Source organism: Myotis nattereri (assembly GCF_964212035.1).
Source record: "Myotis nattereri genome assembly, chromosome: 3".
Taxonomy (NCBI): Eukaryota; Metazoa; Chordata; class Mammalia; order Chiroptera; family Vespertilionidae; genus Myotis; species Myotis nattereri.
The window spans coordinates 81,561,504-81,575,565 of NC_138077.1; the positions used below are offsets into that span (position 1 = coordinate 81,561,504).

The following is a 14,062-nucleotide window of genomic DNA, read 5'->3' on the forward strand; positions in this document are numbered from 1 at the left end:
ACAAAGACGATGAGAAAGGCCTGGCAGTGGCCCTGGCCTCAATAAGGTGAGAGAAGGATGACAAGCTAGAGGAGGGTCACAGAGGGGGAGCTGGGGCCTAGAGAAGACTTGGAAGAGTGTTTCTGGGAAAGGCTACCACAGGCTGAAAGCAGGTATACCAAGTAGCAGTTAGGGTCCATGTAAACTCTGAAGTATTCACTCGTTTAATAACGGACAGCAAGAAACTATTCTAGGTGCTTAGATGCAGCAGTAAGAAAATACACCAAAGGCCTGCTTTCACCAAGCCTACATTCCAGCGATGTAAGAACTGATTTGTGGGTCCAACTGGCATCTCTTTGTCACCTCTTCAACTAGCCTCCAGCAGGTGTCAGGTGCTATCCCAACATGGTGACTGGCACAGGGAACAAGGACAAGAAGGTCAAGGGATTAAGAGTGTCATCAAAGGAAGAGTATGTTGCGTGGAAAACAGGGGAGGGCCAGGAACTCTTCCTTTACTGTGTCAAGTACCTGGCCTGGTCACCCCTGAAGCTCTGCCTCCATTGTTCACAGTAAGGATGATCCTTCAGAACATCCTAACCCCAGTTCCTTAGTGCCCTCAACTCAAATGACCTCCACTTCACTGTGCCTCTGCTTGCCCCTTTGGCCAACCCTGGGCTGTCTGTGCCCATAACCACCCCCACCTCTGACTTTCATGTGCAGGCATTCCTATGTCCACAGCCTCTCATCTTCCCAGCTCTCCTACCCACTGTCCAGGTGTACCCATCAGTTCTCCTGCCTCTTCACAGCATCTGTCCTTTCTTACTTTATCCCTTTCAGTTCCTACAAATATTCTTACCTTTTCTATCCAAACATCTAATTTGAGGCCAATAACCTCAAAGCCTCTTTTATTTGTCCCTTGGTCATCCCCACCCAGAAAAATTCCAGTTTGATCTTTTCCATATGAGTGAATGAGCCCTGCCTGAGAAACCCACAGGAATATGCACAGCTATGCAGATTCAGGCTGCCAACAATTCACAATTTACAGCCCCTGCTGGAAACCAGTCTGCAATCTTCCCCCCTTCTCCACAGCAGCTATTTTTAACCTTTCCCACTTCCCTTAAGCTACCTCCTCCACTATCCCACTCGCTTGCTCAGCAGAGGGTCCTACCTTCTGTTTCATGGAGACACTCCCTCTAGCTCTGACTCCACCTCCCCCCTACCTGTACCACAGCTGCAGCACCTGTAAATCCTTCACTCACCCTCACAATGAAGGGGGGAAGGACTCCTCACCAGGGCACCACTTCATAATTCTTCCCATCTCCTCAGGAACCTCAGCTCAGCACCTGCCCCTCTGTAAACCCACCTCGCAGCCTTCCCTCTCTTCACCGCCAAGCTACTGAAACAGGAGTTAGCAGCCTCGCCATCTTCGTCCCTTTCCTCCCAATCACTCTTCCAGCCCCGGCATTCTGGCTTCCTCCTCAACGTGCCGTGACCATTATCTGTCTCAGAGACAATGCCCCCACTCGATAATTCAATGAAGTTATTTTTCTGTCCTGCTTTTACATGATGTGTTTACAGAATGTGTGACTGATTCTCTTCCTGAAAACTAGCCTTCCTTTGGCTCCTACGTCAACACTCTGAGGTTTCCCTTCTTCCTTTTGGAATACTCTATCTCTTTCAAGTTCGCATTCTTCCAGCCATCCCTTATATATCGTGCTTCTCTGATACCTTCATTATCTCCTCATGAAATCTCATTTCCCAGATTCGATTAATCAGATGATTCCCAGACCTGTATTCTCAGCTCAGATTGTGTATCTAGCTATCAACCAGACTTCCATATCCACCTGCATGCTTCACTGGAACCTCAAACTCAGTCCATCCCAATGGACCCTGACCATGATATGTCTCCATTCTTCCATTTTCTGTAAACTACAACATTCCCATTTGTTAAATAAGTCAGACAGAACATCAGGACACTGTACCCTGTCCCCAGAAGACTGCCAGCAGTGACTTAACTTGTTTCCAATCCCACAGTCTAACCTCCAGACAAAGGCCAGAGCAATCTTTTAGAATTCAAATTTGACCACCTTAAAGGCCTCCAAGAGCCATCAGGATAAAATCCAAACTCCCTAGCACAGCATTCAAGGTCTTGCTGGATCTAGTTCCTGTGTTCTCCGATTTCATCTCCTGTCACTCGCTATGCCTGCAATGTCCAATGCCAGCATATGCACTCTCATTCATTCCCCCTCTCCCCTGCCCCACCTTCTCTCCTTCCCTCCCTCTCTGACCATAACACTTCTTTTTTTGCACATGTTATTCCTTCTGCTGACACCACTTATCTCTCAACCCTTGAGACTGGGAAATTCCTACTACAACTCAAGTTTTTTAGGATGGAAAATGTCTATATATGATCTTCCAATGGACACCCGAAGATCTTTTGTTTTCCCTGCCACCACCACAAGGTGAAGGCAACAATTTCACATGCTTTCATCATGAATAGGAATATTACCTACAATTATTAACAGTTACTAAAATCTGGTATTCATATATAAAAACCAGCTGCTTACTAGAGAATTCTAGTTTGTTTTCTAAGACATCTGGCTACAACATATTACTTGGCAAATTTGTTAATAACTGAAATTCCACCATCAAGAGTTGAAATTTCCTCAATTTTGAGGAAAGTTTTTATTATCAGTTTTTTTTGAATCTGAACTTTTTTTTAAAATATATGTTATTGATTTTTTACAGAGAGGAAGGGAGAGGGATAGAGAGTTAGAAACATCAATGAGAGAGAAACATCGATCAGCTGCCTCCTGTACACCTGCCACTGGGGATGTGCCCACAACCAAGGTACATGCCCTTGACCGGAATCGAACCTGGGACCCTTGAGTCCGCAGGCCGACGCTCTTTTCCCTGAGCCAAACCAGTTAGGGCTATCAGTTTATTATTACTGATATCTTGAGTTACCTATAGTTTACGTAGTGCTAAATTTTGAATAAAAATCACTCTTTATTTACCTTTATCATAATGAATTTGGTTTGTGGTTGGTTGCCTGATGAACTCAGTATAGACTACTGACATATTTGCCTCAACAATATTTTTCAGTAAATGGATTTTACCACTAATGTTAATGAGCTATTTGTTAAGTAATTTTGCTTGAAAGTTAGCATTTTATTTTTATCACATAATTATTTTTTTTTCTCAGTAAAAAATTAGAACAGGTAAGCAGGTTGGCCATCACCTATTTTGCCCTAAGCTGGTTATCATTTAACATAACGAGTAAGTTTCCTGCAACTTTCATGTCATGACACCAGTGTTGTGATCAGTGCTGAGATGTCACAAGTAATTTGTTACAAAATTGATTAAAGAGGTAAAATCTCACTTTTTTTAAATGCTGTAGAATGGAATCAAGGTTATATATCTGTGGTGTTACTTTCAATTTTTCATATCCATGTAATTTCTGATAAGATGATATAGTTATATATAGTGTGCTAAGTAGGCACCCTTAACCCCAGGTGACCCAGGGCAGTCATCTATCATATGTGTCAGGGGAAAATAATAGGTAAAAACTGCTGATCTAAGTAAGAAAAGTCTGAGCTACATGTAGCAATGGGTATGGAAAGAAGGGCTGCTGATGGGCCTTGGCACAAGAGGAGGGAAAAAAATTACAGAATCATTCCCAGATGTGAAGATTGAGTAACTCGTGGCACACTTTAGCAGGATAGGGAATTCAGAAAGAAAAGGAAATTAAGATGAAATACACAGAACTCAATTTTTTTAGTATGTCCAATCTCATACCCAGTAACATTCCCAGGAAAGGCCAGTCCACAAATTGGTTCTATCACCCTGAAGCTCAGGAGTGGAGGGACAGATACGAGCTTTGTCATAGGCTAAGGCAGCGGTTCTCAACCTGTGGGTCGCGACGCCTTTGGGGGTCGAACGACCCTTTCACAGGGGTCGCCTAAGACCATCGGAAAACACATATATAATTACATGTTGTTTTTGTGATTAATCGCTATGCTTTAATTATGTTCAATTTATAACAATGAAAATACATCCTGAATATCAGATATTTACATTACGATTCATAACAGTAGTAAAATTACAGTTATGAAGTAGCAATGAAAATAATTTTATGGTTGGGGTCACCACAACATGAGGAACTGTATTAAAGGGTCGCATTAGGAAGGTTGAGAACCACTGGGCTCAGGTGTAGATAGCAACCAAATCCCCCAGGGCAGGTGTGGAAGGTGAGAAGAGGAAGGAACAAAATGACAGAACAGGGAAAAGCCATTCCTTTCTGTCATGGTATAAAGATGCTGGGCCAGAATAAGAGATGTTTTTAATTCTATGAGAGCTTTTTGGAGTCCCCTTTAATGTTCTCCATGTCTGGCACTCATGGAGGTAAATTTATTCCCAGAAATCTAGAGTATGTGCATGACTCATCTAGTTTCCACTTTGATAAGGGACTCCATCACACCACAAAGTAGAACCACTCTAGGCCTATGATAGGCTGGCGCTGCTGCAAATCAAAACCAGGTACCTCACAATATATCCAACACCCCCAAATTCTGAGATATCAAGGCCCCAGACCGGCCCCAGCCACACTGACAGGATGAAGCCCTGGCTGTCCCTCTGGCCACCTGAACTGCACAGTGACACAGTGCAGTCTCCCCCTCAGGCATCCTGACAGCACTCCGGCTTCACAAAGCAACAGCGGTGGGGACTTTTCAAATATTATAGAGAATCAATGTTTCTAATAGCTGATTTCTATACTATTCATCCAGAAAAAATCAGTACCACTCTCAAGCAAAGAGTTATTGCAAAGTTTCAGCTAGACTTTCTATGGCAAAAAGACAGCTGTTCCTGAGTTCCTACTTATCAGGCATAGTGCACTGCTATACACGTTACCTCAATTAATTCAACAACATCCTGATGAAATAAGGACTGAGCACCTTCTACTACAGATCAGCAAACCAAAGTTCAGAGAGTTTGAGTATATTTTTCAATGTTACAAAGCTGCCACCACTTGAAGATCTGGGATTTTAGTCCAGATATGTCAGATTCCAAAGACTGTGTTCTTCCCATCAATGTACATATAATTTTAAAACTGTTCCAAAAAGGTGCTATGATTGGCAGAGGCAGAGAATAGTGGCTGACTGTGGGGCCCCAGGCAATTCATTCCTATCAGAAACAGGGCAGCTCTGCTTCAATCTGTTTATACACAAAATTCCAAGAATTTATAGTTGAAAAAAATTTTTAAATGTTTTTATTGATTGTTGAGTGAGAGAGAGGAAAGGAGAGGGAGGGAGGAAGGGAGGGAGGAGGGAAGAAGGGAGGGATGGAGGGAAGGGCAGAGGGAGAGGGAGAAGGAGAGGGAGGAAGGGAGAGAGAGGGAGGGAGAGAGAGGGGGAGAGAGAGAGAAACATCGATTGCTGCCTCCTGCATACCCCCTAACTTGGGATCGAGCATGCAGCTCAGGCATGTGCACTGCCTAGGAATAGAACCAGTGACCTCTTGGTGCATGGGACAATGCTCGACGAACTGAGCCACACTGGCCAGAGCTATAATTGAAAAAAAAATTTTAAAGTGTTTGTGTGCTTGAAAAAAGAAACAGAAAATCTCTGTATTAAATTGATATCATATTGCTGCTATTATATCTGTATCACTGAGAAAAATAATAGCAAGCACTTATTAAGGTCATAATTAATTTTTAAAATTAGTTCAGTAACAAATTTTCCCCTAACCAAGAGAACATTTAATACATTTAATTTGACTACCGTTTCACCTCTGGCTGAGAAAGAGTTGAAAAAGACCAATAAGGAACTGTCGGGCCTTGGAGGGAAGGTAGGGGAGGGTGGGGGTAAGGGGGGAAGATCAACCAAAGGACTTATATGGGGGGGTGAGGCCTAACCAATGGACACGGACAACGGGGGGGTGAGGACATGAGCGGGGGGGGGGGGTAGAGGGTAACGTGGGGATAAGGACACATATGTAATATCTTAATCAATAAAAAATATATTTAAAAAAAAGAAAAAGACCAATAAGGAAAGAAGAGTTATACAAATCAAAATATGAACAGATGCATATATTTGATATGTTTATCTTACTAAACACTACTGTATTCTCAATATAGGCATTAATTTAAAGAACAATTAGTGACTATTTTTCCTCAGCGAGATGATCTTGAACTACAATTCTTCTATTTTTATTATGTATTAATTTAATTTAATTATTAAATATATTTTTATTGATTTCAGAGAGGAAGGCAGAGGGAGAGAGAGAGCAACATCTGTGATGAGAGAGAATCATACATTGGCTGCCTCCTGCACACCCACTACCGGGGATCATGCCCACAACCCAGGCATGCACCCTGACCGGGATTTGACCGCAACCTCCCGGTTCATAGGTTGATGCTTAACCACTGAACCCCATCAGCCAGGCATATCTTTATATATCAATAAACAGTGGCAACAATAAAAAAAGTGTGTAGTTCTTTGCAATAAATGACTTACTTATGGGAAGATTAAACGTAAGTGTTATGAACGATAAATAACTATCAATAATGTGTACTAGATTGATACCCCTTGATGATCCATCCATAGAAACATCACAGGCATATATCAGCCACTGTTTTTCATTAGGCGCCAGAACCTTCATCAAAGCTGTATGATTAGTTATAAGCAACAATTCTAAAGTGGGATGAGAGTTAAATTTCATATAAAGCAGATGCCAATCTATTGAGAATAAACCTAATCATTATCAATTTATTTAGGCCTGGATTGGAGAATCTATAACCTATGGTCCAGATTTAATTCATTTTATTTAGCTCATGACTCATTTCTGAAAACAGACTTACTGCCACAGCTCTTTTAATTTTTCAATAGGATTTCTTTTTGACAAGTTTAGTTTATGAATGTATCTTATAAATTATGTTCAGAAATGGGACACATGATGGTATAGAACTGCATCTGAATTCTCTTGCCTCCCCCACAGTGCAAGTTTTGTCAAGTGACAATCTGAGATTCACTTTCTTCTACTATAAAGAGATAAAAATTCTGATTAACACTGTAGATAGACCACACATATTGATTTTGTTTCTTATACAAAACACTCTAAAATGATAGTAAAGGGACTGCTTTCTCAAGCTATAAGTACAAAGAAAGGAAGAGAGTAGATATTGGCAGATAAGAAATTTAAGAAAAGGTTTAGAAGACAAAGGCAGATGGAGTCACAGTAACTGACCAATGAAAGCTTCCACCATTGTGTCTGCAACAGGGACTTTGGTCATACGCCAAACAGTCCACCCACAGACAACCTGAAAAAGCTCATATCTAAGGACACTAAGCACCACTGAAGGCAGTGTGAGGGGCAGGGTTAAAAGTAAAGAGTATGGATGAAACCCTTCAAATGAAATACTTGAGCCCAAGGTTCTTCTCCATCTCAAGTAGTTTAACAATCCTCTGTATCTTCCACCACTTCTACCTCCCAACCAAACCTACAATAATCTACACTAATAAAAGAGAAAGATGCAAATTGACTGTATCTTCACGATGCCCACCAGCCAATCAGGAGTGAGTATGCTAGTTAACCCAACAAAGATGGCGGTTTAATTTGAATATGTGGGCACCAAGCGGCCAGGGGTGGGGCAGGATACTTGCATCATCACCATAGCAACGATGCAGGTGTTCCGCACCGCCCCAGCCACTCCCGGCCTCTGGGCAGTGTGGCAAGGCAGAAAGGCAGCTCTGGGCCAGAATGAAGGTAGAAAGGCAGCTCCAGCCGGAGCCAAGGTGGTGCCAGCAGCCAGGGGAAGGAAGACCCATTCTTGCATGAATCTTCGTGCATTGGGCCTCTAGTGTGTGTGTATATATATGTGTGTGTGTGTGTGTGTGTGTGTGTGTGTGTGTATACACATATATATATAGAGAGAGAGAGAGAGAGGGAGAGAGAGGAAGAGAGAGGAAGAGAGAGGAAGAGAGAAAGAGAGGGAGAACACCTCTGAAGATACTGAGACTTTGGGGCAGACAGGATTTGAGGTATCAAAAGCAATCTGTATGGAAATGGCTGAAATGCTGACAATCAATTCTAGAGCTCAAGAGGGATGTTGGGTAGAGATCTAAGAGCCAAAAGATGAAGCAATAACATTGAAAATATTACTTTAGCCCTAACTGGTTTGGCTCAGTGGATAGAGCGTCGGCCTGCGGACTCAGGGGTCTTAGGTTCGATTCCGGTCAAGGGCATGTACCTTGGTTGCGGGCACATACCCAGTGGGGAGTGTGCAGGAGGCAGCTGATCGATGTTTCTCTCTCATCGATGTTTCTACCTCTCTATTCCTCTCCCTTCCTCTCTATAAAGAATCAATAAAATATATATTTTTTTTTAAAAAAGAAAATATTATTTTAGAAGACTGACATTGAGGAGGGCTGAGGGTTTTAGAGAAACATCTACATGAATGGAAATTTAGCCAGAAGAGAATCAGTGAAGGAAATGGCCAGAGGCAGGAATTGAAACCAGAAAGTACAATATCATGGAAGCAAAGATAAAAAAGAAAATTTCTGGAAAGGAGGCAAGACTTGGAAAATCAAGTGTCCCAACTGATGAAATAAAATAAGAACTTAAGAAAAGGTTATTGAGAGACCCGCCAGCTGGTGTGGCTTGGTGGTTAAGCACTGACCTATGAGCCAGGAGGTCACAGTTTGATTCCAGGTCAGAGCACATGCCTGGGTTTGGGACTTGATCCCCAGTAGGGGGCATGCAGGAGGCAGCCAATTAATGATTCTCTCTCATCATTGATGTTTCTATCTCTCTTCCCTTCTCCCTTCCTCTCTGAAATCAATTTAAAAAAAAATTTTTTTTAAGAAAAAGGCATTGAATGTGGTTAACAAAAAGCCACCAGATCCTTGGAATGGCCTTCACTCATTTAACAACTACTTGAGTATCTATAACACATACGCCAGGACAGTACCAAGTTTCCCATGCCTGAGAGGACTAGGGGAAAGGCAGGAGTCAGAAAGCATTAAGAAGGCAGTAAAGCCGGGCCAGTGTTGCTCAGTGGTTGAACATCGAACTACGAACCAGGAGGTCATGGTACGATTCTCGCTCAGGGCACATGTCTGGGTTTCAGGCTCGATTCCCAGTAGGGGGCATGCAGGAGGCAGCCAATCAACGATTCTCTCATCATTGATGTTTCTATGCCTCTCTCCCTCTCCTTTCCTCTCTCTGAAATCAATAAAAACATATTTTTTTAAAAAAGAAGGCAGTACAATCTCAGTCACTCATGTAGAAGTATTTTTACGATAGATCACCTAGGGCAAGGGAAACAAAGAAAAAAATTAACAAGTGGGACTACATCAAACTAAAAAGCTTTTGCGCAGCCAAAGAAACCATGAACAAAATGAAAAGGGAACCTACTGATAGGAAAACATTTGCCAATGATACATCTGGTAAGGGTTTAACTTTAAAAATATACAAAGAACTGATACACCTCACAACCAGGAAGACAAACAATCCAATTAAAAAATGGGCACAGAACCTGCATAGACACTTCTCCAAAGAGGACATACAGATGCCAATAGACACATGAAAATATGCTCAAGGTCACTAATCATCACAGAGATGCAAATTAAAACTACAATGAGGTACCACTTCAGACCTGCCATCAACAAATCAACAAATGTTAAGTGCTGGTCAGGATGTGGAGAAAAGGGAACCCTAGTATGCTGCTGGTGGTGGGAATGTAGATTGGTACAGACACTGTGGAAAACAGTATAGAGATTCCTCAAAAAATTGAAAATGGATCTGCTGTTTGATTCAGCAACCCACTTCTGGGAATATATCATGAGAAACCCAAAACACCAATCAGAAAGACTATATACACCCCTATGTGCATAGCAGCTCAATTTACAATAACTAAGATCTGGAAACAGCCCAAGTGCCCATGAGTAGATGAGTGGATAAAAAAGCTGAGGTACATTTACACAATGGAATACTAGGTGGCTATAAAAAAAGGACCTTTTACACTTTGATATAGCATGGATGGACCTGAAGACTATTATGCTAAGCGAAATAAACCAGTCAGAGAAAGACGAGTATCATATGATCTCACGTATATGTAGAATCTAAAGAATAAAATAAACCCTGACCAGTTTAGCTCAGTGGATAGAGCATCGGCCTGCAGACTCAAGGGTTCCAGGTTCGATTCCAGTGAAGGGCATGTACCTTGGTTGCGGGTACCTTGGTTGTGGGCACATCCCCAGTAGGGGGTGTGCAGGAGGCACTTAATCGATGTTTCCAACTCTCTATCCCTCTCCCTTCCTCTCTGTAAAAAATCAATAAAATATATTTTTAAAAAAGAATAAAATAAACTAATCAACAAAATAAGTCCAGAGGTATGGATGTATGGAACAGAACAAGAGATCTCAGTGAGGGAGGGGTTTGGTAGGAGAGGGCACAGGAAGAGACTAACCAAAGAACATATGTGCATATATGCATAACCCATGGACACAGACATAGCATGGGGAAGGCCTGGGGTAGGGCAAGGGTTGGGTGGAGTGGGGCAAAAAAATAGAAAATAGGAGACATCTGTGATTCTGGCAACAACAAAATAAAATTAAAAAAACACCATAAAAGATTAAAAAAAGAGAAAGCATTAAGAATTAAACAGTGAGGGAGGGGGGAGAGGGCAGAGAGAAAAAAAGAATTAAACAGTGATTAAGACTGACTTCCATAAGAAATGTTTGGGTAACAGGTAGGAGTGAGGAAAAAAATAGACTGAAAGAAACCCAGATCCCTAAAATGAAAAAAAAAACCCCAATAAAACAAACACAATACAATTGTGTTTTATATATTTAGAGAGAAAGAGAAGAAGCCAGTGAAGATGGAGGGATGGATGCAGTCAAGACAAGGCCCAAGAGAAGGCAGGAATTATGTGAACAGTACTACTGGTGGCGTCTTTAGGGAGTTTAGCCTTAGAAGGGAGAAAGGGATGACTATTCCTCTGATGTAGGTAGAAGGGAGCAGGGCTTTAAAACCTGTCCCTCTTTTAAATAACAGTAGACATGAAAGCAGCAAGAGTCTAAAGCTGCAATAGAAGATTGTAGAACCCACAGAGAAATAAAGGTAGAATGTGGACTACCTGTAAGTTTTGCCAGCTAGATATAACAACCTGGTTAATATAAAAAATATTCATATTACAGTGGAATAGCAGATGCAAGTGTAACAAATAGCTCTAATGTTAGCAAAACAGCAAAATGTGTATAGGCATGCACTGAATAACGGCGTTGCAGTCAACAATGGACCGCATATACTACAGTGGTGCCGTAAAATTATAATAAAGCTGACAATTCCTATTACCTGGCATTGTAGCCTTCATTGTAGGGCAATGTATTACTCATGTTTGTGATGATGCTGCTGTAAGCGTTGCCAGTTGTATAAAAGTACAGCACATACAATTATGTACAGTACATAATACTTGATGATAATAAATGACTATGCTACTGGTTTATGTATTTACTATACTTTTTATTGTTGTTTTAGAGTGCATTCTTTCTTCTTATTTTAAAAAAAGGTTGCTGTAAAAGTGTGTCATGGCACTGTCCTGGTACGACAGGTTGCGGATTCAATCTCCCGTCAGGGTACATACAAGAAACAACCAACAAATGCATAAATAAGTGGAAAAACAAATCAGTGTTACTATTTTTCTCTCTCCCTTCCTCTCTAAAATCAATATTAAAAAAAAAAGAGTATGTCATGTTACGCTGGCAGCAATCTCATGTGGTGTTTACATACCCTGATTACATCATCTTGGACTGAGTTGATTTCGTCTTATGTTTTGTCCAGTAGCATGCTGTGCAGGCTTGCGGCCTAGGAGCAATAGGCGATGCCGTCTAGCCTAGGTGTGCAGGAGGCTACCACCCAGGTTTGTGTAAGTGCATCTGTGATGTTCGTACAATGACAAAAATCGCCTAATGGTGCATTTTTCAGAATGTATCTGCCATTAAGTGGCACACGACTGTATAGCATATAAGTGATATTTTAAGAACTAAAACTGTAATGATGTCCAAAGATGATGCATAGGCCAAATGCTCAGACTACCCCTGTGAGAGTTCCATGGCGCCTGTTCTATTATAGGCTAGCTGGACTGCCCGGGTATAAGTAACCTTATAGGCCTCAAATCATAAAGAGAAAAAGTCTCATGACTATGAGTCATATTTACTTGGGGGCCTAGATCCCAAATTGAACTGTCCTGGGCACTCAAAACAAGAAGGGATAGAAAAGATTGTAATCATGGAGGCCTCGCCACTATACCCACTCACCATATATATTTACTGAATCCACAAAGATGTGGCTTTCTAGATGAAATCTCAGCAGGTGGAAAGTAGCACTACTGGAAATTAACGCCTGAAGGCCAAGTTTGGAGACTGTTTTTTCACAGTGAGATTAGAGCTGAAGTAGTACACTCTAGGTTACAGGCTGAGTAGAGAAACAAGTAGATACCAAGAGGGGAGAAGGGAACAAGAACAGGAAGGTTTGGTGAAGGTCAAGGGTGGGGACAGAAGCCATGAGGGATTAAGAGATGGAATGACAAGAAGTGGCAGCCAAAGAAACTTCGAAGTTTGAGATCTCACAAGTAACACCTCCGGTGAAGCCATTCAAGGGCAAGGCTGCCTGTATAGCACTGGAAGTGAGCATTTTAAATTGGAAGTGAGAATTTTGAAAAAGGAGAGAAAGAAAGCTATAGAGTATGTGCAGTGATAAAGCAGCAGGTTGGCTAACAACTGATTGCAAAAGGGGAGGGGGGAGGTGTTATAAAACCTGGGGGCAGGATTTTGTAGCCAAACTCACAAGGGAATGAAGAAAGATAAGGGAAGCAAGGTGATCCTGATTTATTCTTTCATTAAAGTTCTAAAACAAAACCCAGATATTGATTTTTTTTCTTTCAAATAATATTGTCATTGTTTACAATGATGGGGAAGGCAGGACTAAAGAATGAAAACAGCTTTATCTTGACCGTATCTATTGCATTTGGACCTTACATAATGTTTAAAAGTGCCCACATTAGTAATGAAGAATTCAGATGACTTTCTGGTCCTTCCACTGACCAAGCTAAGCTACCCTAAAATCCCTGGAAAGCACGCCCTTTCTCCTTGACCGACTGTCACAAATCAGATATAAAGAAAGTAACTGGGATCAAACTCTACGAATGTTGGACGGCTACCAAAATGTGGCCACATACCTGGCCTCACATCACCAAACAAGACTAACATCTAATTTATAGAAAATCCGCATGAGCGAAAAGAAATGTTACAAGGTTTAGTGATTTTCAAGTTTTTTGAACCACACTTGTCCATAACTATCTAGGGAGGTGTACAGCTTATACACTTCAGAAGCAAAGAAAGCCAGTTCATATGTGAGCTGACCAAATATATCATTACATACTAATGCCATGTGAGAATATGTTGTTAACTTCTACCCTCAAAAACACCTTTAGTTGTCAGCAGCATTTGAGAAAACACAACATAAATGAAAGATCTTCCTAGAGAAAGAGGCTGTGATCCAATTTACAGATTAGAAAATTAAGGCACAAAGAAGTTAACCATCTCAGGTGAAGGCTACACAGCCAGTTAGTGGCCAAGCTGGGATAAGAACCCCCCACTCTTTCAACTCCTTCAGTGCCCTTCTCCCCCCACTTTACCCCACCCCCAGATGCAAATGTCTGGCAGAGCTGGGCTGGATTTCCACATAAAGTGCTCTTTTGGGAATATAAAATGAGATGACAGAATCTAAAAAATAAGAATGAGCAGAAATTAAGAAAAATATTTGCTTGACATAAAACATGTATTTAAAACTATACCTTTACTGCTTCTGATGAAAGTACATTTTCCTTTTTCTGACTTGTGCTCATGGGCTCATTTTCAACACTGAAAAATAAAAACCACAGTTTCTTTTGAAATAAAAATAATTACTAAAATAAGACAGTTTCCGTGTTTAAAGCGAACACTGAAAGGTTCTCTATGTGCACTGCTCAAAAGATTCATATACAAATTGTTATACTAAGAATATGTTCATTTGGATATCTACA

General features: G+C 41.3%; 1 protein-coding gene across 1 annotated transcript in view; it reads right to left on the reverse strand.

The window, feature by feature from the left end:
- The window catches only part of CRYBG3 (crystallin beta-gamma domain containing 3), a gene marked incomplete at its 5' end in the record, with an annotated part of 133,244 nt that overhangs the window by 98,801 nt on the left and 20,381 nt on the right, over positions 1 to 14,062 (reverse strand). The window contains one exon of the mRNA XM_081086732.1: positions 13,835 to 13,901. Within this exon, the coding sequence (XP_080942858.1) occupies positions 13,835 to 13,901 (67 nt within the window). The remainder of the gene's footprint in view (positions 1 to 13,834; positions 13,902 to 14,062) is intronic.